Consider the following 22639-nt stretch of genomic DNA (forward strand, 5'->3'; position numbering starts at 1 on the left):
GGCGGCTGCCTCGGGTCTCTTTTCCTTCTGCGTCCCCTTTCCCTCATCCACCTGCTGGCCTCCACCACTTGCTAATGTTACAGAATCTGTGGAAGCTCCGCGATGCCGCCACACGAAGTAACGAGTAACGACCCTATCTAAATCCCAGTAACGACTAACGCGTTCCTGATTTTGGCATAATAACTAGTTACCGTGCTCGTTACCACAATAATAACGTAGTTACTGTAACGCGTTACTTAATAACGCGTTAGTCCCAACACTGCCTGCCTGTCCTCACTCTTGGTAAGACGGAGAACAAGCCATTGTGACATTACAGTCACCTGATGGACGTGCTGCACAGGAGCACGTTTGTTTGAGTCCAAGCTCCTCCTTTACATTTATGGTCACTGCAGTCGTCTTCAGTCAGCCACTACTTTCATTAGCTTTGGTTGTTTCAGCTTCTGCGTGCAGCCACGTTAAAGTTTTTCTCGATAAATCAGACTCACTTTTGGTGAACACTGATCTGATTCTGTCCATATTTACACACATCTTCCCTGTGCAGCTCTGGGCCTTTTTACATTGGAGTCAGTTTGACTCTGACTAGTTGCTTCATGTAAATACAGAACAAATGATACTTAAAATGACTGAAAGCTCTGATACCAGTGAGGTTTTCTGAGTAATTATGTGGATTAAACTTAATAAAAGCTGTAAGATAGATTAAACTATACATTTCATACTTGCAGCATAGGCCACTGCAACGTTGCAGAGACAGTTTTACTTTTTTCTTTAGATACTGCATAATCGTTACATAACTAAGAAATATGTTACCACTATTAGTTTTTTAACATGAGGTCACTCTTGTGGTCCTCAGTCGCTCGTCCTTGTATGTTAAAAATGCTGGTTGGATGAGGGTTAATGAGACGGTTAGTCGTGCCGTTGTGAGGCTGATGTACAGCAAACACGTTTAGACGAGAACCTTAACTGAGACAAAAAGATGTTAGACACAGAGGTTGGTCGCTTCACTAACATGACCTAAATCCAGCTGAACTAGAACAGACTGAAGGAAAAGAACACAAAACGTTCTCAGGTTCTCCTGATTTGTTACTGTTGGGAAAACTACGGGTGACAGTTTCCTGAGGAAGACTAGGACGATGAAGAACAGTTACAGGCCTCACTGTCATATCATCATAGTTGGTGTCCGAGTTTTCTGACCAGGTCTGTGGTGACAACACTGAGGAGGGTCTTCTATCTGGGGATGTTAAATTGGTGTCATGAATGAAGTTACTGTGTAACTGTAGTGTAACTGTAGTGTAACTGTGGTGTACCTGTGGTGTAACTGTGGTGTAACTGTGGTGTAACTGTGGTGTAACTGTAGTGTAACTGTGGTGTGACTGTGTAACTGTAGTGTGACTGTAGTGTGACTGTGTAACTGTAGTGTGACTGCGTAACTGTAGTGTGACTGTAGTGTGACTGTGTAACTGTAGTGTGACTGTAGTGTGACTGTAGTGTGACTGTAGTGTGACTGTGTAACTGTAGTGTGACTGTGTAACTGTAGCGTGACTGTGTAACTGTAGTGTAACTGTAGTGTAACTGTGTAACTGTAGTGTGACTGTAGTGTAACTGTGTAACTGTAGTGTGACTGTGTAACTGTAGTTTGACTGTGTAACTGTAGTGTAACTGTGTAACTGTGTAGTAACTGTACTGTAACTGTGTAAATGTGTAGTAACTGTAGTGTGACTGTGTAACTGTAGTGTGACTGTGTGACTGTAGTGTGACTGTAGTGTGACTGTAGTGTGACTGTGGTGTAACTGTAGTGTAACTGTGGTGTAACTGTGTGACTGTGTAACTGTAGTGTGACTGTAGTGTGACTGTGGTGTAACTGTAGTGTGACTGTGTAACTGTAGTGTGACTGTAGTGTGACTGTGTAACTGTAGTGAGACAAAAAGATGTTAGACACAGAGGTTGGTCGCTTCACTAACATGACCTAAATCCAGCTGAACTAGAACAGACTGAAGGAAAAGAACACAAAACATTCTCAGGTTCTCCTGATTTGTTACTGTTGGGAAAACTACGGGTGACAGTTTCCTGAGGAAGACTAGGACGATGAAGAACAGTTACAGGCCTCACTGTCATATCATCATAGTTGGTGTCCGAGTTTTCTGACCAGGTCTGTGGTGACAACACTGAGGAGGGTCTTCTATCTGGGGATGTTAAATTGGTGTCATGAATGAAGTTACTGTGTAACTGTGGTGTAACTGTAGTGTAACTGTAGTGTAACTGTGGTGTGACTGTGTGACTGTAGTGTGACTGTGTAACTGTAGTGTGACTGTGTAACTGTAGTGTGACTGTAGTGTGACTGTAGTGTGACTGTGTAACTGTAGTGTGACTGTAGTGTGACAGTGTAACTGTAGTGTGACTGTAGTGTGACTGTAGTGTGACTGTGTAACTGTAGTGTGACTGTGTGACTGTAGCGTGACTGTAGTGTGACTGTAGTGTGACTGTGTAACTGTAGTGTGACTGTGTAACTGTAGCGTAACTGTGTAACTGTGTAGTAACTGTACTGTAACTGTGTAACTGTGTAGTAACTGTAGTGTGACTGTAGTGTGACTGTAGTGTGACTGTGTAACTGTAGTGTGACTGTAGTGTGACAGTGTAACTGTAGTGTGACTGTAGTGTGACAGTGTAACTGTAGTGTAACTGTAGTGTGACTGTAGTGTGACTGTGTAACTGTAGTGTGACTGTGTAACTGTAGCGTAACTGTGTAACTGTGTAGTAACTGTACTGTAACTGTGTAACTGTGTAGTAACTGTAGTGTGACTGTGTAACTGTAGTGTAACTGTAGTGTGACTGTGTGACTGTAGTGTGACTGTAGTGTGACTGTGTAACTGTAGTGTGACTGTGTGACTGTAGTGTGACTGTAGTGTGACTGTGTAACTGTAGTGTGAATGTAGTGTGACTGTGGTGTAACTGTAGTGTGACTGTGTAACTGTAGTGTGACTGTAGTGTAACTGTGGTGTAACTGTAGTGTGACTGTGGTGTAACTGTGTGACTGTGTAACTGTAGTGTGACTGTGGTGTAACTGTGTGACTGTGTAACTGTAGTGTGACTGTGTGACTGTGTAACTGTAGTGTGACTGTGTAACTGTAGTGTGACTGTGGTGTGACTGTGTAACTGTAGTGTGACTGTAGTGTGACTGTGGTGTAACTGTAGTGTAACTGTAGTGTGACTGTGGTGTAACTGTAGTGTAAGTGTAGTGTAACTGTAACTGTAGTGTAACTGTGTAACTGTAGTGTAACTGTAACTGTAGTGTGACTGTGGTGTAACTGTAGTGTGACTGTGTAACTGTAGTGTGACTGTAGTGTAACTGTGGTGTAACTGTAGTGTGACTGTGGTGTAACTGTGTGACTGTGTAACTGTAGTGTGACTGTAGTGTGACTGTGTAACTGTAGTGTGACTGTAGTGTGACTGTGTAACTGTAGTGTAACTGTAGTGTGACTGTGTAACTGTAGTGTGACTGTAGTGTGACTGTGTAACTGTAGTGTGACTGTAGTGTGACTGTGGTGTAACTGTAGTGTAACTGTAGTGTGACTGTGTAACTGTAGTGTGACTGTAGTGTGACTGTAGTGTAACTGTAACTGTAGTGTAACTGTGTAACTGTAGTGTAACTGTAACTGTAGTGTAACTGTAGTGTAACTGTAGTGTAACTGTGTAACTGTAGTGTAACTGTGATGTAAAACACTGCTTGGTTTTCAGGAGCCTCGCTCACAGTTGGGCAGCTGCTGAAGGAGAGGCACCACCACCTGGAGAAGTGGAACAGGAAGAGGAAGTAACATAAAGTCACAGCTCGTTGGAGTTACGGATGAAGTCGAATTTAACGATCTGCTGTAAAGAGAGAAAAGGATGTTCTAGACCCAAAATGATTTCTGTTGCACTTTTATTGACAGCACAGATTCCTACAGTACAGTTACTGTCTAACATTAAACAGCAGCTCAGACCGGCAGCCGTGTGTGTCTTTGTGTACGAGCAGCAACGCCTGAGCAGGACACCGAGGCTCCTCTGGGCTACCAGCCGTACGCTCTGGTCCACACGGCTTTCTTCTTGAACTCTGCAGAGGACCTGAGTGCCAACAGAGCAGCTGAAAGGAACCACAGGAGAAATCAGAGAGATCAGAGGAATCAGAGGAATCAGAGAAATCTGGCTGTTCTGAAGACCAGATCATTTTTTCAGCATATCCTGCCTGTATGAACACTGATGTTTGAGTAAACCTTTCTTAAAATACCACCTGCTCTTTCCACACCTTCTTTTCCAACAGTGCTGTCAGCTGAGTGTCTAATAAACATGGTGCATTAGTTCTCATGTAAAGACTGCTCTGTCTCTGTGATCACTGACAGAAATATTTCAGCAGAAACTACAAACTTCATGTGTCTGAGCTGAAATTCAGGCTTCTAACCTGAATACACACATCTGCATCCACAGCAGTGCGATGTAAGCACAGAAAGCCGTGCGTGGATGAGTATAAACCGCTCAGAGAAGAACAGTGCTGCATAAGAACCAGTCCATGAAACACACGATGCATTTCACAAGGAGACGCGAACATACAGGCTTTACCACGAAGGTTTAGCTTCTGGGGCAAAACCAGTAAAGAAGAAACCACAGCTGGTGGTGTACTGGTCACTTTAGTGAAACCTATGAAAATACACTATTGGCAAAAGTGTTCGCTCGTCTACCTTCACACACGTGAACTTCTCTGACTTTCCATCCTGAATACATATGATTTAGTTTGCAACTATAACAGCTTCAGCAGGTCAGGTTGATGTTGGATCAGAAGGTCTGGCTGAGTCCTCGCTCCAACTCATCCCACAGAGGTCAAGTTCTTCCACACAAACCCGTTCACTGTGCTTTGTGCGCTGCAGTACAGTCGGGCTGGAAGCACGAAGCTGTGTAAAATACCACACCACAATCGCCCTCTCCTCCAAGCTTTAATGTAATGTAATTTAATTTAATGATGTGAGAACCTGACAAAACTCAGGCCAGGTCTTAATTTCAATGAGACCTGCACAAGGATCGTAATAATAATAATCTATATCTAATTAAACTGTTTAGATGTGATTTCATGAAGTAGTTTATGGAGACAACAGTCTGTGTACTGCTGTGGTTCAAACAGAGTGAAATATTATGAAATGTGTAAGTAGGAAAAAGGCTGCTTTGCTCACCTCTGGCTGTGCTGACCGTTGATGCTGACACGCTCTGGTCAGGAGCTTCCATGATGCTGAGAAGCCAGTCTATGAACTGAGACACACACACGGGGTCATCCCTTCTGCACGTTTACAACGAGTGACATTTGAGCTAAAGTTCAAAGTTCACAGCACAAACACTGACCTTGGGCGTTTGGCTGCTCCAGGGCTCCTTGTCCAGGAGCCGAGGGAGGCTGTGGGACATCGCTAACAGGCACCGGGACAGGGCGCCGTCCACCGACGACTCCTCGCCATATAGACCGTGTGTTAGAGCCTGAGGCTTGGGGTCTGGCTGCCATGGAAACCACTGGACCCGGATGCCAAAGAGGAGTGGCATGATGTGGTCGCTCCAGGAAACTACTGCAGCAGCAAAGAGCTGGAACAGGAAGTCGGTGGCCTGCAGAGCACACTCAGTTAGAAACACACGACACAGAATCTGCTTCCACCAACTCAGATACACAGAAGAAGCAAACAGCAGCAAGCTTTGCTCTACTGCTGATGCTCGAGAGCAGCCTCGCTGTAGTTAACACGGCACCGTCATGGTGGACCAGCATTTAGCTAAGCTCAGCTGCTGGGAGGAAGAGGAGGATGTGTGGGAGTCACATGGCGGTCACTCAGAAACATACCGATCTGGTGTCTCCACGCTGGACGTCTGTTACGCCGTAGGCAACATTTCGGATATGTCCCATCAGCTCCAGGAGCCACTCCACCCGTCTGGAGATGCCTGTGACAAAGATGCTGACTAAATGAAAACCATCATGGTAAAACACACAGGTGTCAGTCGTCTGTTAGATCAGGAGAGATCCACTTTCCACGCAGTAGGAACGCCTTCCTGTCTCACCTGTGTTGATGCTGGTTGCCAGGCGACACTGGTAAAACGTCTGCAGGAGGAGCCACCCCACTCTGCGGCTCGGCCAACCACGGAGGACCCCAGCAATGACATCATTAAGACTAAGGAGGGGCACTCGTCCCTGAGAGGTCAGGTAGGCTAAGACGAAGCAGGTCTTCTCCATTTGAGTCTAAACAGAACGCAGAGATGTTAAAGCCACAGCGCACGCTGAGCTTCAATGAACCGTCACAGACTGAATGACAGGCGTGACGTGATCACCGCACGTGTGCTGAAAGGAAGCCAGCAGAGGATCAACAACGAGGGTCAGCAGCAGCTAAGAGGCCTTCAAACTACACACCTGTCACCATTTCATGTTTAGTTATCCTGTCTTCTTTCTCCCACCCCAACCAATCACAGCAGAGGCCCCGCCCCTCCCTGAGCCTGGTTCTGCTGGAGGTTTCTTCCTGTTAAAAGGGAGTTTTTCCTTCCCACTGTCACCAAAGTGCTGCTCATAGGGGCTCATATGATTGTTGGGGTTTCTCTGCATGTATTACTGTAGGGTCGACCTCACAGTATAAAGCACGACTGTTGTTGAAGTGAATAAAGTAACCATGTGAGGAAGATTCCTCTAAATTACTGAAAGCTTAAATCACTATATGGTTACATTTGGTCAAACTGAACGTTTACTTAAAGTGCTCCTTTTAGAAATACACACTTGTGTAGTGGGCCCCCTGCTGGGCATTAGGAAGAATGCAGGTTTTACTGTCCACACACTGACAGCTATAAGTAATAAAGCAATATGAGCTACAGGTCACTGGAATTACTTCCATTTCCACTATGAGACCAACAACATGTCTTTGAACCTGTAAACCAAACGTACTTCTGCCCGCGCTTCAGCACATGGAAACAGTGGACGTGGTCCCTCTGTTCATTTTCTGCTGGTGTTATTAACACTGTACCTCAGAGACTTTCATGATCCTCTCAATCTCTGTGTCAGACATCTCAGACAGACACTTGGCCACGCCCACATACAGATCCACTTCATCATCCTGAAATAAATGTACAAGAAATCAAACACAAACATAAAAATTGTTATTTTTTAGTTAAAATATGTCATTTAAACACCTTTGAACCTGTGTTCATGTGTTAAAGAGGCAAAGCTCGATGCCAGCAGGGCCCAGCAGCAGCACGAATAAAAGGCTTTAACTGTTAGACTGCTCCACACAAAGGTTTCAAAACAGACAAAGACAGCAGGTTGAAGGAGATCAGCTGATTTCACAGAAAGGTGAACAGAGCACGGCTAACAGGTTCAGCTATTAGCAGCTGTTAAACTCAGGGAGCCAATGGTAGGCGACACACACCAGCGCACATATCATCAACTAAATGATTCCAGCCATTCAAAAGCTGAAATGTAGCATCAAGTACCATGAAACACGAGCACTGTGCTGTTCTTCAGACTGATGAGATTAATGATGTCACAGGTTCAGAAACATGCTGCTCAACGTAAAGACTGCAAAGGATTTGGACAAAGGCTAAAATGAGTCTAACTGCCCGTGATCCTCACACAACTTTAGCTGTTTGACTGTTTGCCTGTTTCTATTATTGTACTTTGAAAATGCTGGTCGAGATCACGCTGGTCGAGATCACGCTGGTCGAGATCACGCTGGTCTAGATCTCGACCAGCGTGATCTAGGCCAGCGTATGAACGATGGGCTGAAGCTGCTGTGGTGATGAGAAGAGCTCATTTCCAGCCGAGCTCCGGTGACTGAAGCTCTGCTTTGAATAAAATGGGTTTATGCTCCTGTTCGTGTCTCTGGGTGGATGGGAACATCAGAGGATATCACGATCCCCGAGCGTAAAACCAGGGACAGAGCCATGCATCAAAGAAAAAGCTTCTACGTGTCAGTGATAACAGTCAGCAGCTACACTGCACCTGGATTCGGTCGGGCAGGAAGGTGAAGATCTTCTCCGTGGCAGAGCAGAGGATGGTCCAGCAGCTGCTAGAGGGGTTTGGGAGGGCCATGGCCTGAGCCAGGCCCCGCAGCACAGAGCGACACAGGGACGCGCGCTGGGGTCGGAGGTCCTCCTCAAACTGCTGCACCCCCAAACTCTCCACATACACCTGCAGCTTGTCCTCAGTCACGTGCTTCATCCACGAGCCCAGAGTCTCATAGAGGTGGGCCCGGGTCTGGTACTGGGGGAGACAGACAGCCAGTAAGGATCTCTGAAGCCTTCATCATTGTACTGGACTCAGCACGCTCTCCTACAGCAGAGACAGACTGGATGTGTGTCGTGGTTAAAGAGCATCTGTTCAGCTTTAGAAGCCAAACGCTGATTATTCAGACATTTCTTCAGCTGCTGTACGACTGAGAAACAGCTGAGCTCAGAGGTGAGGCAGTAGATGCTCCTGTTTCTGTTAAGAACACCTAAAGAAACCTGTTCAAATATAAGCTGGATATCAAGAAACAACAGATTAAAGTGGACCAGCCTATAAACCTGATGGAGACTGAATATCAGCTGTCACAGCGCTAATACCCAACTGAACTTACACTGAGACTGTGGACCAGGGGAGGCGACAACCAGGAGCCCAAAAACAGAGCAGCACTGTGGGAGGACTGGGTCTGACAGGCTGCCAGGACAACACACTGATGCTGCACATCCTCTCCTACAAAACACAACAACAACATCGACTGAACAGGATCTGTGGCTTCACGGACAGCACTGAGCGACAACTCTTACCAAAGCTCATCCTCATTAAAGGAGAAAGAGCGGCGCTCCAGTTGATGGGCGGATACTGGAAAGAGGCGCCGACTGACGCCAAAGCGGTGAGAGCGGTCTTAACCAGGCCTGGATGGGAGGACTGAGGACCTGCGCCCAGAGAGAGACGATGTTACAGAGTTACAGCTTCAAACACAACGACCTCTGTAGATGTCACAAACCTTTTTGTCCAGCTTCTGTGACGAACTCCGTCGTGGATCTGACGACACTTTTCTCTGAGAGGTAACTGAAATCTGGAGGAACTGGGAGTTGGATCAAAGTAGTTAGTGCCCAGTAGATCATTTTAAAGTGTTACTAACACTGCATCCAGCTCTGCTCCGCCCACTGACTCCTGTGTTACCTGCTGTGTGACTGTGACTGCTGGACATGTGGGCCAGGTGCAAATGTCCCAGCAAACAGGCGCTGTTGGACTGCAAACCGATGGCTCCAGAGAACGTGATGATCTGCAACCAAAGAGCCGACAAGTGGCTGAAACAGACGCTCTGAGGAGCGAGCAGAGGGGAGAGTATCGTGTGTAGTAATGAGAGTAAAGTAATATGTGATAAGTAAACTCTTACCTGTGTGACGGCCCGAATAACTTCATTCAGCCTGTTCTGCTGCTTGGACACGAGCTCCGTCTCGCTCTTCAGCTGCATCAGAGGAGAATGTGAGATTAGGTTAAAGAATATGACCCCCTTTTGCAGTATATTCGTATAGTATGTTAGACCAAATGTCTCAATATATTTTGTTAGTAGGATAGACAAAAGTTCAAGTATATCTCTGGGGATTAAAAGAATTTGACCATCTTTGGGTTCTGTTAGACAGGTGGGCGCCACCATTTATCTGCTGTGAATGTTTTACACTGTTTTCTTGTCATGTCAGACTGCTTAAATCATTCTCTGAGAATGTTGTGTGCAAAAGACCTTGTGCCGATAATAGCAGAAACAGACAACATTCTGTGCCCCCACCCTTGTAGGAGGTAGAAAGACAGGGAGCCCGAGGTCATAACTTAGGCGCCACAACAGATAAGAGAGTGTGAATGTTTAGGTTTACGACCAGGTGGGGGCCAGTAGAAAAGTATAAGAAGCTGTGTAACACATCGCCATTTTGAGACTTGCTGTGACCCTCTCTGCATCTCTCCCCATCATGATGGTTTATGCTCATTATGTGAAAATTGTATGGAAATAAAGGATTGTTGATTGAGCATTTATACACCGAGTAAGTGTCCTTCCTTCAGCCCAAAGATTCAAAGAACTGGGAAAATTCAACAACTTGTTGCCGGTGACCCGGATCTTTTGGTGTGCTGAGGAGGGGCAGATTTGGCCCTTTGTGAGATCGTGCGACAAAGCGAACGGAGGACCGGTCCAAACATCAAAAAGGTAAGCACAGCCTGTTGTATTATGAATACCAAATGTGCATATTGGGCTTTCCAAATTAATCTGTTCGCTGGGTTACACGCATTTTCACATTAAATTGTCGGTGTCTGGTTTTCGGCGCAAGATACTAACAGCATAAGTTGAGGCTGAATTCAAGTGTTAAAGGAATTTTCTAGCAAGATACTAATAATATTCTACGTTGAGACTAGAATTCCAGTGTGTTATAGGAACTGGCTCTAGCAAGATACTAATCACATTCTACGTTGAGACTAGAGTGCAGCCCACTTTTACCCTACATAATTAATTTTGTCTATGACTGGCTTCTGTTGCAAGAAATGTGGAAAAACTTTCAAAATGCGGCCAAAGTGTAGAATATGAAATAGAGGTGAAATAGAGTCTGGCTGATGGTGCGCTTGCATTTTCAAAGGTGAGCTCAGAGGTTTCTGTGTGTGTTTCTGCTGATGAGACGCGCTTGCTGTGTTTCTGTGTATTACTGCTGATGAGACGCAATTGCTGTGTTTCTGTGTGTGAAATATGAACATGGTGACAGTGACGGTTGATGTGTGAATGGGAGGACATTAGAGCAAAGACACATTTTAGGATCAAAGGTTGATGCCTAGTGGACCTGTGGAAATTGGTTTTGTTCATGGTGTGGCAACCCTCCTGCCTGTGGACGCGTAGTCAGGTCCAGCGGCGTCTGGTTAGCCGAGGTGGTGACTTGGGAACTGAGGACTCCCGCATAGCTACAGAATAACACTGAAACGTCTGTGTAATCACGGTTTACATTTATTCTGGACTAGAGCAAGACACATTTTGTGAACAAAGGTTGAGCTCTAGAGTAGTAAAAGACAAAAGGTTAAAAAGGTTGTATTCCTCGTTTCAGTGGTTGAAATTGTTGTTTGCCTGTCCCCTGACGAGTGTGAAATTAAATAAAGAGGGCATTTGGAGCCACATAGAGAGAGAGACGGGCTGAATTAGGTGTATTACTCTGTGGTGTAAAAAAAAAAAAAAAAAAAAAAGAGGAAGAGAGTTGGAGGTGTGTAGTTTGTGTGAAAGCGCCGTTAGAGTCGGCGTCTTGTCTGAAGTACGGGAGTTAATTAAAGTAACAGAATAATTTGTGTCTAAAAGTGTTTGTGTTGTGCAGAAATTGCGGCAAGAGGCTGTGTCGTGAATTGTTGCAAACTGTGAAGTCATTTTGGAGGGTTTAAAGGTGTGTAGTGGTGTGAAAAAGTTGGGGTCTAAGTCTAACATAGAAAAAGGGGGTGTGCAGGGTGAGTGGAAAGCTTTTGAGAAGCAGAGAGAGGAGTTGTTGAGGGCGCTGCAGGTCATGCGACCTGGGAGTGCGCCAGAGAAAAAATTAGAGGTTGCAGCTGTGGCAAAGGAGAGTAAGGAGTTGTGTGATAAAGAAGGAGTGATTGTAAATATAAGACGTCTTTGTAAATATAAGAGAGAGTTGAGTGTGAAACGAGGCTGTGTGTGACGACAGCGCGCTGCGAGCTAGTTTAGACGGTGTGTGAACATGCAAATGAGGTGGCTGCTGTGAAGCCCACAGAGGACTTCCTGTTTAGCGTGTTATTGAGTTTTATAAGTATGATTTGCAAACAATGATACATGCCTGTAATTAAAACGCTGATTTTGTTGATTATAATATTATAAATACAGTTTTTGAATGACTGCGGTGAATGTTTGATGTTTGGCTGGGTTTTGATGTAGGAGAGATGGCTTGGCGGCTGCTGGGGGTGAGTGTCTGTGGCCGGAAATCTGCATGCCCATAAAAGGCAACTGCCTGACTGTGTGAACTATGCACCGAGAGAGAGAGAGTAAAATCTAGGCAGATGAACCAAATGGATGTTTTAAGAAAAATAGTAAATGAATGTTTTAGTCTCTTAATACAGGTGGATTTCTCTCAACCAGGAGACCTGAGTACAGCAGCAAAAGGATAGACTAACAAAATTGGGACGACAGACAGGCCAAGCTCTGGCTCAAAATTTTACGGCTTGACCTCTTACGTTGTCCTCACCCTGAAAAGAAGCTTAAAGGACATCTTCTCCTCCAGTTTTCGGTTACCATTACTGGAAATGTTCAGGCAAGTTTTTCACTGAATTGTTTTTGGCACCATGTGTCCCTGAATCTCACAAGCAAGCTCTAATTCCTGGCTGAAGACATGGAATGCTGTTATTTAAGGTGGGAAATCAAAATTTGGGAAACAAAATTAAGAACACACACAACTAGAGAAATGCCTTGTTGGGGAAAAAAAAAAAAAAGAAAAAAAAAAGGTTAAAATAACCCACCTACAAACGCACATACACGCAATGAAGAAACAGCTTACATTCATGAACACGTGAAGATTTTCCAGCAAGGTTAAAGCAGCAAAACTTAACATACACATGTTGTTAAATGATAAAGTTTATCCACTACTAACAAATAAACTCTCTGGGTTGCAGGACAACAACTTGACTTCAAAAAGACAGACACTGGTATGATAAACCAGTGATGAAATAATAAATTTAGTGGTTAAAAGAGTCAAATTGTGACATGTTTTCTTCTGATTGATTAATACAAGTGATTATTGAATGAAATAAAATTCCTTTTTTGAATTATTAAACATGATCTTAAGAATTTTAACGTGTACCTGTGTTGTCCTGTCAACTTGGTGGGTTATGAGTTGATTATATAGTGAAAAAAAACAAAAAAAAGGGGGGGAGAAGGCTGACACAGGGCCTGGCCCCTCTCTGAATAACACAGCCAAAACAACATCATTTTCCTGTTCGTCTGTTTTTGTTTTGTTTTTGTTTTTTCTCTTTATGCTTGATTACAGGCTGCTTTGTCGGCCCGGAAAGCCGAGGCTGACCTGGACTCCTGCTCTCCCCTCTACTACCTTTGCTCTCCCTTCTACCATCTTTGATGTGACCCTGACCAAATGCTACAGCAGCTGGGCCCACAACAACAGCCTGAGAATGTCAACAGTGCTGCAGGAAAAAGATCTCATGCAGCGGAGACGGAGAACGTTAAATCCAAGGCCCGTTTCACTACACGGGGGAGATTTCCAGACGGCTTCAGCTGACAGAGCTGTGATGAGACGCCTATTAAGCCCGGATGAAAGGTGAGGCCGAGCAAAAGAATGCTGACCTTAACAACTCTGCATTAAAACTGTGCAGGACAGTGACGGACCAACACGGAGGATCGGGCAGCAAAAAGGGCGTGCCAGAGACACGAGGAGTGACTGAGGTCAGAAGGCACCTCAGATTGGACAAAAGCAGCAGAAGAACATAAGCTGAAGGCACAGGTGTCGGGGCTCAGCCAGGAGCTGACCTCTGAGAAGAGCCGAACAGCAGGGCTGCAGAAGGCCGTGGAGCAAAGCAAGGAAAACATCAATAAACTTCAATCTGACGTGTACGGAAAAGACTCTGAGGTTTCTGCCCTCAGTGAGAGCTCAAGACATCAGAGCAGAAACTGAGCATGGCTCAGGAGGAGCTGGACAAGGAGAAGATGTAGGACACTGGAGAAAAGGACTGCCTCAATTGGGGCCAGAACCAGTATGGATAGAACTTTGGGCAGCAGCACCAATGGATGCAAACGGACTGAAAAGGAGGAGAGCAGGACCCCAGAGCACGCTTCAGGCCCTGGTTTACCCAGAACATCAGAACAGGAAAGTGATGAACACAAACACACACACAAACACACACATCTACATACACTGACTCAGAATTAAGAGAAACACACATACGAACACATATCCACTCATTGATTGACTGAGAAATGACACACACACACGCACACAAATCGAAATGCTGATTCAATTCACTGAGAAGTGATCCACACACACACACTCACATACACATGTTTGTGCAATGAAGAGTGATACACACACGCTGATGCAATGAAGAATGCTTTACTAACAAATGCTATGCTGATACGCAAAATGCTGCACACAAACGTCCAAATACAGAATTTGTTACAACAACAAGAAGCCATTGATTGTTAATTGGTTAAATGCATTTCATGTCACCCAGAGGGCATTTGTGCAGATTTAGGGGACTGGGTCTAAGGCAGTTTGGTTATGAAAACAATGTCTGTGAGTGATGTCTGTTTATGGCTCAAGGCCTCGACTGAATTGTTTACTGTGCTTCACACAGCCTGATAAGGAGCAGTGGTACAGAGTGAAAATGATGAATTAACGGTGTGAGCCTTATTTCGGAGCACCACATTTTTGTGATTGAGATTTAATTGAAGGAGGAACACACTGAAAAAATAAAAAAGAAAAAAAAGAAAAGGGGGCCAGCCCTTGGATTTATGTAAGTATCCCAGGTGTATTTAACACGATTGCCTCAGGCTTTAAAGATCTGTACAAAATTCAACAGGAAATCATAGCTTCCCTGTATTTCCTATATTGTTGGCATGCTGGTGAGTGCTGTTGCTCCACAGTAAGAAGGTCCTGGGTGCAAATCCACAGTCTGGCTAGTTTGCAGTGGTTTCTCTCTGGGTATTCTGGTTTCCTGCCACAGTGAAAAGTCATGCAGCTGTTAGAGCTAGGTTGATTGATGATTCTAAATTATCTGTGAATGTAAGTGTAAATGATTGTTTGTTTCTAGGTGATAGACTGGAGACCTGTTCGGGGTGCACCCTGCCTCATAACCTATCACTTTCTGGTGAAGTTTCGGTTGATTTTGGGTTTTGCTTAACACTAGGTTGATTTTATCAGTGAGGTTTGGATTGTTTTCTTTCTCTAAGAGAGAGAAAGGTGGTTTTATGCTTGGACAGGTTTCTAAGGGTCCCAGTATTTGGTATTATATGAGTATTTTATTGGTTACGTTTGTTTTTGCTTTTGTTACAGTGCACTGAAATAAGAACATCTGAGAGGAGTGATCCACCGGTGGTGATATTTTGGTATTTTGTGAGTTCCTGATTTAACAAATCAGCTCTTTAATCCAGGCCTGAGAGATTGAATTTTAAAGCGCTATAAAACATTCTTACTGAAAACAGTCGCAAAGTATTTTTCTCCACATTAAAATGGGCTCAGGAGAAAGCCACTTATTGGGGACAATTAGAAAATGAGAGTCCCTGCCTAAAAGGATTCAGCGAGGTAATCCGACCTAAAGTTCTTCTTTTTCTTTTTGAAATGACGTCATTTTGCTGAGGGTGGAAATCAAATGCGGCGATGGTTTCCACTATCAGCAAAGAAAGAAAGAATGGATGAATGAATGAATGAATGGAAATAAAAACAAACTGACTGACTGGTAGAAGCTGACAAGACTTGACCACGACTCAAAGTTAACCTCCACCTAGACAGGCCAAAAGGGTGGATGAATTTATGTGTTTCTTTTTACAGGAGCAGAAAGATGACAGCAACATCTGAGGTTGTGTGATGATTTAACCTTTTAAATGCCACTTTCTGTGTTTGTGAATCTACCAGGGGTGTGTTATTCATGGGCTTGTGTTATTCATGGGCTTGTGTTGTGTGTTGCTCACAGAGATTACTGTGAGAAAGTGTGTATACACCTGCGCAGCGCTAACATTTGCATTTTCTTTTCTACAGCATTACAGTTCTTCATGTGATTTGATGATGTGATTTATAACAGGACAATTGATTGATGTTTGTTTCTCTACTACAGGATTGAGGATGCTGTTACACTGTGTTGTTGGGAAAATGTTGAACGTTACTTTGACGATGTAAATAACGTGAGAAATTTCCTGTGTTGAAACCAGTGTCATTCCTTTTACAGCAGGCTTAAGTTTATGGCCTTTTACGGCACCTCTGGAACCTATCGACCTGCGCCTGACCACCAGGATTGTCTATGTGTGCTCCTAATGTCTGTTTTTTCTTTAAGAGTAGATGTAGAGGATTCAGCAGAAAACAGACCAGTGACATGAGGAAACAAATAAGAGATGCAGTGTTTATGGAATAGTTGAATATGAGCTCATTAGCTGGCCACTACTGAGCTCATAGTGATAAAATGGGTGGAGTGACATTGTTTAAGGGAAGTCACAGATTAAATTGTGGAATAAATTGGGATGATTCATGATTTGGGACAAATTATGGTAATAATAGTGATTTAATGATTGGAGAAAACCTGCACATGATACTTGTCTTTTATGCTGAATACTTTATCACTCTTATGATCTACAGTTGGTTGCAAATGTGAAGTTTGATTTAACAGATTTGTCTTCCAGGATACAGGCTCCAGGTGGAGCTGGGAGTTAAATAAGCTGAACATGTAACTGCTGATTAATGTTTTTACACAGGGTTACAGGTTGGAGTATGGCTGCTCCACGTGGGAAACCCTGGAGATTTTTAGAGAGAATGTGCAACATTCTTGTACATGTCTCATTGGGGAGTTGACACATGGTGGAAGCCATGTGGGGAAAGGAGTGTTATTTTTTAATCTGTAGATGTCGTGAGGTGCCATGACGAGAAGGAGTGGCTGAGAGGATCGTCCACAAGATGGGAGCTGAGGCCAGGAGAGAGGCTTCAGGAGGATCGGAGATCATCTTCAGCACAGCAGACATCACACAGAGAGCGGTTCTACTGAGCTACCAGGAGATCAAGAGGAGACTTCCCACAGCAAGATTTTAAATAAAATGAGAGATTCATCGTTGACATTGAGGAAGACAACTAAGGTGTACGACGTGCTCTGCCTTAAGTCTTCAGCAGCGTTGGACGTGACAACTCGAGAGCGTGCCAAGCTCTAAAAGTGACAGCGCAGAGGAAATCCAGCGATGGAATTGTGTTTTTGTGTGAAGCACAAATACTAGGAGACTGGGAAAGAGTTGACACCACTTTTCCACCCTAGAATGTATGTTGTAAGTGATTTCTCTAAAGAGAGATCAAAGGGGGAATTGTGAGATTAGGTTAAAGAATATGACCCCCTTTTGCAGTATATTCGTATAGTATGTTAGACCAAATGTCTCAATATATTTTGTTAGTAGGATAGACAAAAGTTCAAGTATATCTCTGGGGATTAAAAGAATGTGACCATCCTCTGGGTTCTGTTAGACAGGTGGGCGCCACCATTTATCTGCTGTGAATGTTTTACACTGTTTTCTTGTCATGTCAGAGTGCTTAAATCATTCTCTGAGAATGTTGTGTGCAAAAGACCTTGTGCCGATAATAGCAGAAACAGACCACATTCTGTGCCCCCACCCTTGTAGGAGGTAGAAAGACAGGGAGCCCGAGGTCATAACTTAGGCGCCACAACAGATAACAGAGTGTGAATGTTTAGGTTTACGACCAGGTGGGGGCCAGTAGAAAAGTATAAGAAGCTGTGTAACACATCGCCATTTTGAGACTTGCTGTGACCCTCTCTGCATCTCTCCCCATCATGATGGTTTATGCTCATTATGTGAAAATTGTATGGAAATAAAGGATTGTTGATTGAGCATTTATACACCGAGTAAGTGTCCTTCCTTCAGCCCAAAGATTCAAAGAACTGGGAAAATTCAACAAGAATCAGCATCACTGTCGCTAACTTCAGCTGCAACTAAAGGTGTGTTTGCATCTCTTTATGAACACGGGGACGCTTCACATGGCTGCACAGAAGACACAGATCTGCATCCATCACATCTTTTTAAATACTGGGTTTGCCAGTGTGTTCCTATGGTAACCATGGTGATTCCTCAAACCTTACAGGGTCACATGAGCTCGATCATCTATGGCTCCACATGCTTGAAACCACGAAACAAAGACATCCTCAGAAACACAACAGCAGGTGATAACATGAAGCTGCAGGCGTCTTACCTGAACGAGGTAACTCTCTGATCCCACCAACGCCACCAGCCCGTTGACAGCAGCCAGCCGCTGCATGGTGGGACAGCCCTGTAACACAAAGGTCAGCGCTGGGACCCCAAACATCCTTTCACCTGATTGGACATCGTTTACATGAACATTTAGGCTGAGATGTAGAAAGTGAGGTTTTGTACCTCAGCCAGTAAGATTTTGATCCAGGCTGCGAGCAGGTGAGGGTGGATGTGCTCTGCTTTGCCGTGGCCGCACACCGACAGCCCGTGGACCGCTAACCCCAGAGCCAGGGAGAAGCCCGGGGTCTGGGGACACAGGGTCATCAATGAAACCACAAAGAGCTGCTGGAGCCAGAATGACCCCATCAGCTCTCCTACTGACCTGCTGGCTCTCCTCAGTCAGGCTGCGCAGCGTGTCCGTGACCTCCTCGGCCTTGGCGGCGTCAATAAGACCTGCGCTGAACGCTGAGACGCTCACACACGCCACAGAGTACGCCAACACCTGCACACACACATGTGAAGGTCAGTGAAAACTTTATACGGCACAGTTTTCAACCTTCACCCCACACTGGCCGTGCAGCGTCTCCACCTTGGACAGTAAACAAAGCTTATCTGTGTTACACACTTTTTATTTGCTCTACAAGGTCACGACGACACGTTTTCACAGCTTATAGAAGCCGAATCTGTTCCAATCGTACGGTAAACATCATAAGATACACATTTTAGTGCTTCGAGGTCATAGGTCAAAGTTCACACATCAGCATCAGGCTCAAAGCTTTAGCTCTTGTTTCATGTTCATGTAGCAGAAACTGTCTTTAGTAGATAATTCATCAAAACGACTATTTCAGCTTCTTCTGTCACAAACGTGTCTGAGCAGAGTTACAATCACAGACTTGTTCCTGCGTCAGAGACTTCAGGACCTCGGCTCTGGCGTCAGTGTGCGAGTCGTGTGCAGGGCTGCTGTACCTCCTGCACCATGCGTCCTCGTCCACTGCAGTCTTGCAGGTTGGCCAGCAGCTTGTCGAGTGTCAGGCTGACACGGACACGTCGACTCCTCTGTCCGCTGCTGCAGAAGGCAGACAGCACTAGACCCAGACCCAGTATACAGCCAGTGCTGAGGAAAGAAGGCGAGAACATGGAAGAGCACATTTAATATGCTAACCCCTGTTTCACTGTTGAATATTAACTCCTAACAAGCTTCCAGATGTGTCTGTTGAAAAAGAGTAAATGTGCCAAACGAGCTCTTTTATTGAGCAGCAGAAATGCAGCCTTGGTAACGGCTGAATCTTCCAGCTTCCTACCAACCATGTGATGTCAGTTTGCTCTCTGCAAACACGAGAGGACGTACTTGTATTCCAGGTTGGGGTTGAAAGAGGAACTTTCCAGAGCATCCAGAGGGCCGAAGAGGAGATCAGCATCCTTCTGAGCAGACTCATCACTGACAGAGGACACAGGCAGTCAGTAAGCGTTACGCTGTTGGTTCACATCAGAATCTCCTCCTGCAGACTCTGTACCTGAGGCGCTGGTGCAGCAGGGTGGACAGCACCATGCCGAGACCGAGCCCGGAGTGGAACTGGACGGCCTGGGAGTCGTCTGCGGTGGGGGAGCCCGGGAGGCCGGCCCGCAGTGCCGACAGGATGTGGGTCAGACCGTCCCGCTGCCGCACCACGAGCACGGAGACGAGCAGCGACAGGGCGAGGCTCGCACAGGAGCGCGCTATGGTGCTCGCTGTGTTCTCACCCGAGTAGGAGCGCTGAGGAGGCAGCACAGGGTGAAAGTAATCAATGCAAGAAAGCAACTTTATATTCACAACAACTGTGCAGCCAACAGCAACATGTGTTAGAGAGCAAAGACTCGCTGAGCTGTGAGAACCACGTTTACTGGAATATTGATGCTAATACACTCCAGCTGGTTTACGTGTCGATGCAGCGATGTTTCAGGCTTGTTTTGCTTCTTTTTGTGAGAAAGTCATCAAAATAAAGTTGTTTTTGGTTCACTGCATGCTCGGGATAAAGTGCAGCTTCAAACATCTCTGAAGCCATGGGGATGCATTAGTGCCGCTAGCACGTCTGCACGTCTGGAAAGGCACCGAGTGCTGAAAGTGTTAGCACAGGTGCTAAAGACAGTCAGCGGCTCCCCTCACTCACACTGATGAACACTTTCAGAGCTCAGAGTGATAAAAGCTGCTCCACACTAACAAATCCAACAGTGTTAATCTGACACACACGCTGGTGTTGCAGCTACAGCAGCCACATCAGCGTCTCTGAACCACAGCAGCCAGCAGGCTGCAGTTAACAGACGGACAATCACACGGAGCTCGTGTTTATTTAGAATAACATGTGGTTTATGGGGCAGGTGAATCACTGCATGTTTACTTTTGAGGGTCAGTAAAGTGTTCATAGTGTGAGGCTCAGAAACAGCTGATTCTGTTTCATCACGTCACTGTCACGACTCTTAAAGAACTCGAATCATCTGCCAATCACGGTTTCTTATGTAAAAGCTGATGAAACTCACGTGTAGAAACCAGGGGAAAACTCGTCCTTTGGACTTGAAGCTGCTGCTGCTGATGCTGAGCAGGGTGTCCAGCACCATGGTCAACCAGCTTCCTGTGGCCACGAACTCTGGTCCAGCCTATCGAGTCCAACAGCACTGAGCTCAGCATCTCTATGATGATGAAATAGCAAACACACTGTGTAACAGGACCCTGCGGCGTCTCACCCCCAGGCTGCCGTCACCATCAGTGGGCAGGTTGCTCTCATACTTCGCCAGAACAGCGGCGAGGCCGCTCAGAGCCAAGATGGCGTTTCCCTGAACAACAGGACTGTCCCTGAAACGACCCACAGAAAGTCACAGCGCTCACATCAGGTTACTCTGCTCACCAAACGTTTCCTATGAAACAGAGCGAGCAGGGGACTCACTTTGTAGCAGCTTTGATGACATCTGCCAGCTGATCTCTGGCCCTGTGTCAGAAAAATAATAACAACACATTAAAAAGATGAAGAACGTGATGAAGATGGTGACCAGTGTCTGTTAAAGCAGTGATGCACATCAGCACTTTAGTCTATTTACAACCGTAATACCAAAACATCAGGACGGCGTCTCACATGTAAACGAAACAGGATGATTTACAGATTAAATGTAATCACATGTTTAAACTGAGAAAAACTAACATTTTAGGGGAAACTAAGTCTGGAGAACGTAAGTTTGATGGTGTAGCGCTGAGACAGACGCCGTAGCATCTTTGTAACAGTCTGTAAATGTCTTCGACTGGACCTTGGGACAGGAATGTCCTCCTGTTCTTGTCCGAGGAGCTAAAATCCTGGATCAAAGTCCTGGGTCTTCTTTGGTGGATTGTTTGCTTCCCTCCATGCTTTCTAAATAAGTCTCCGCTCCAATTCATCCCACAGATGTTCTGCTGGGTCAAAGTCAGGACTCTTTGTAGGCCAGTCAGGTTCTTCCTGTGCACACGTTCATGTTGGGAGCAGGAAATCGTCCCAAATGTCTTGGTATTTGGAAGTATTAAGAATTCCTCTCAGCAGAACTAAGTAGCTGAGCCCAACCTCTAAAAACAGCCCCACTATCATCCCTCCACCACCAAAGTCAGACGAGTATCAGTCTCCTGATAACTGCTGAACCAGACTCCTCCATCGGACTGCGAGACGCAGAAGCGTGAACACGACATTTTCCAACGATGCTTGTTCCGATCACGACAGCGTCCAGGAACTTCCTGAGCTCCTGACAGCGAGCCACAGACTTTATACACCTGTGACTGACAGGCCTGAAAACCATGATTCACTTTCTTCATGGTCAGGAGGGAGAGCAGGTCGTCTACTGGTCAGGAGGTTGCTGGTTCAGAACCAGTTATTTTGGCTACATAGTGCAGGTGTTACCACAAAGTGTTGATGTAAAGTTTGGTCCACACAGCAGGGAGGGAAACACACACACTACAGTCATTACAGTAAGATTAGAGACCTTGTACAAAAGCACTACCATTTATATACACACAGTCTACACATATACAAGCAAGTATGAGTGTGGTTCTCACCACAGCCAGGCACAGTGATACTTGTACTGCAGCTCCTGTGGATCCTCTTTGCCTTGTTTCTGGAGCATCTCTAACTCAGCACGTCGACCCTGCCAACAGAAACCAAACCCTGAGAGGCCTTTACTGTAAGATCAGAGGCCTTTACTGTAAGATCAGAGGCCTCTGAGGCCTTTACTGTAAGATCAGAGGCCTCTGAGGCCTTTACTGTAAGGTCAGAGGTCTCTGAGGCCTTTACTGTAAGGTCAGAGGCCTCTGAGACCTTTACTGTAAGATCAGAGGCCTTTACTGTAAGATCAGAGGCCTCTGAGGCCTTTACTGTAAGGTCAGAGGTCTCTGAGGCCTTTACTGTAAGATCAGAGGCCTCTGAGACCTTTACTGTAAGATCAGAGGCCTTTACTGTAAGATCAGAGGCATTTACTGTAAGATCAGAGGTCTCTGAGGCCTTTACTGTAAGATCAGAGGCCTCTGAGGCCTTTACTGTAAGATTAGAGGCCTCTGAGGCCTTTACTGTAAGATCAATTCAATTCAATTCAATTCAATTTTATTTATATATAAATACTCTAGGAACAACAAGTAGGCCTGCAGAGTGGGAGCGAAGTGCTCTAATAGGGTGATATGGTACTACAAGGTCATTAAGATAAGATGGGGCCTGATTATTTAAGACCTTGTATGTGAGGAGCAGGAT

General features: G+C 45.3%; 1 protein-coding gene across 1 annotated transcript in view; it reads right to left on the reverse strand.

The window, feature by feature from the left end:
* Positions 1–3983: 3983 nt before the first annotated feature.
* Positions 3984–22639, reverse strand: part of LOC148105858 (focadhesin-like) — a 28290-nt gene continuing 9634 nt past the window's right edge. The window contains exons 15-36 of the mRNA XM_087839048.1: positions 21955–22043; positions 20828–20869; positions 20628–20736; positions 20424–20540; positions 19424–19662; positions 19258–19347; positions 18876–19023; positions 18292–18411; positions 18093–18215; positions 17911–17988; positions 9378–9449; positions 9161–9263; positions 8982–9062; positions 8782–8910; positions 8592–8707; positions 7976–8236; positions 7002–7091; positions 6055–6232; positions 5840–5937; positions 5359–5610; positions 5193–5268; positions 3984–4114 (exon numbers count right to left, since the gene is read on the reverse strand). Coding sequence (XP_087695174.1) covers positions 4041–4114; positions 5193–5268; positions 5359–5610; positions 5840–5937; positions 6055–6232; positions 7002–7091; positions 7976–8236; positions 8592–8707; positions 8782–8910; positions 8982–9062; positions 9161–9263; positions 9378–9449; positions 17911–17988; positions 18093–18215; positions 18292–18411; positions 18876–19023; positions 19258–19347; positions 19424–19662; positions 20424–20540; positions 20628–20736; positions 20828–20869; positions 21955–22043 — 2685 coding nt within the window. The 3' untranslated portion in view covers positions 3984–4040. The remainder of the gene's footprint in view (positions 4115–5192; positions 5269–5358; positions 5611–5839; positions 5938–6054; positions 6233–7001; positions 7092–7975; positions 8237–8591; positions 8708–8781; positions 8911–8981; positions 9063–9160; positions 9264–9377; positions 9450–17910; positions 17989–18092; positions 18216–18291; positions 18412–18875; positions 19024–19257; positions 19348–19423; positions 19663–20423; positions 20541–20627; positions 20737–20827; positions 20870–21954; positions 22044–22639) is intronic.

The sequence above is a fragment of the Neolamprologus brichardi genome, chromosome 3 (genome assembly GCF_056152115.1).
Source record: "Neolamprologus brichardi isolate AB-2024 chromosome 3, ASM5615211v1, whole genome shotgun sequence".
Taxonomy (NCBI): domain Eukaryota; kingdom Metazoa; phylum Chordata; class Actinopteri; order Cichliformes; family Cichlidae; genus Neolamprologus; species Neolamprologus brichardi.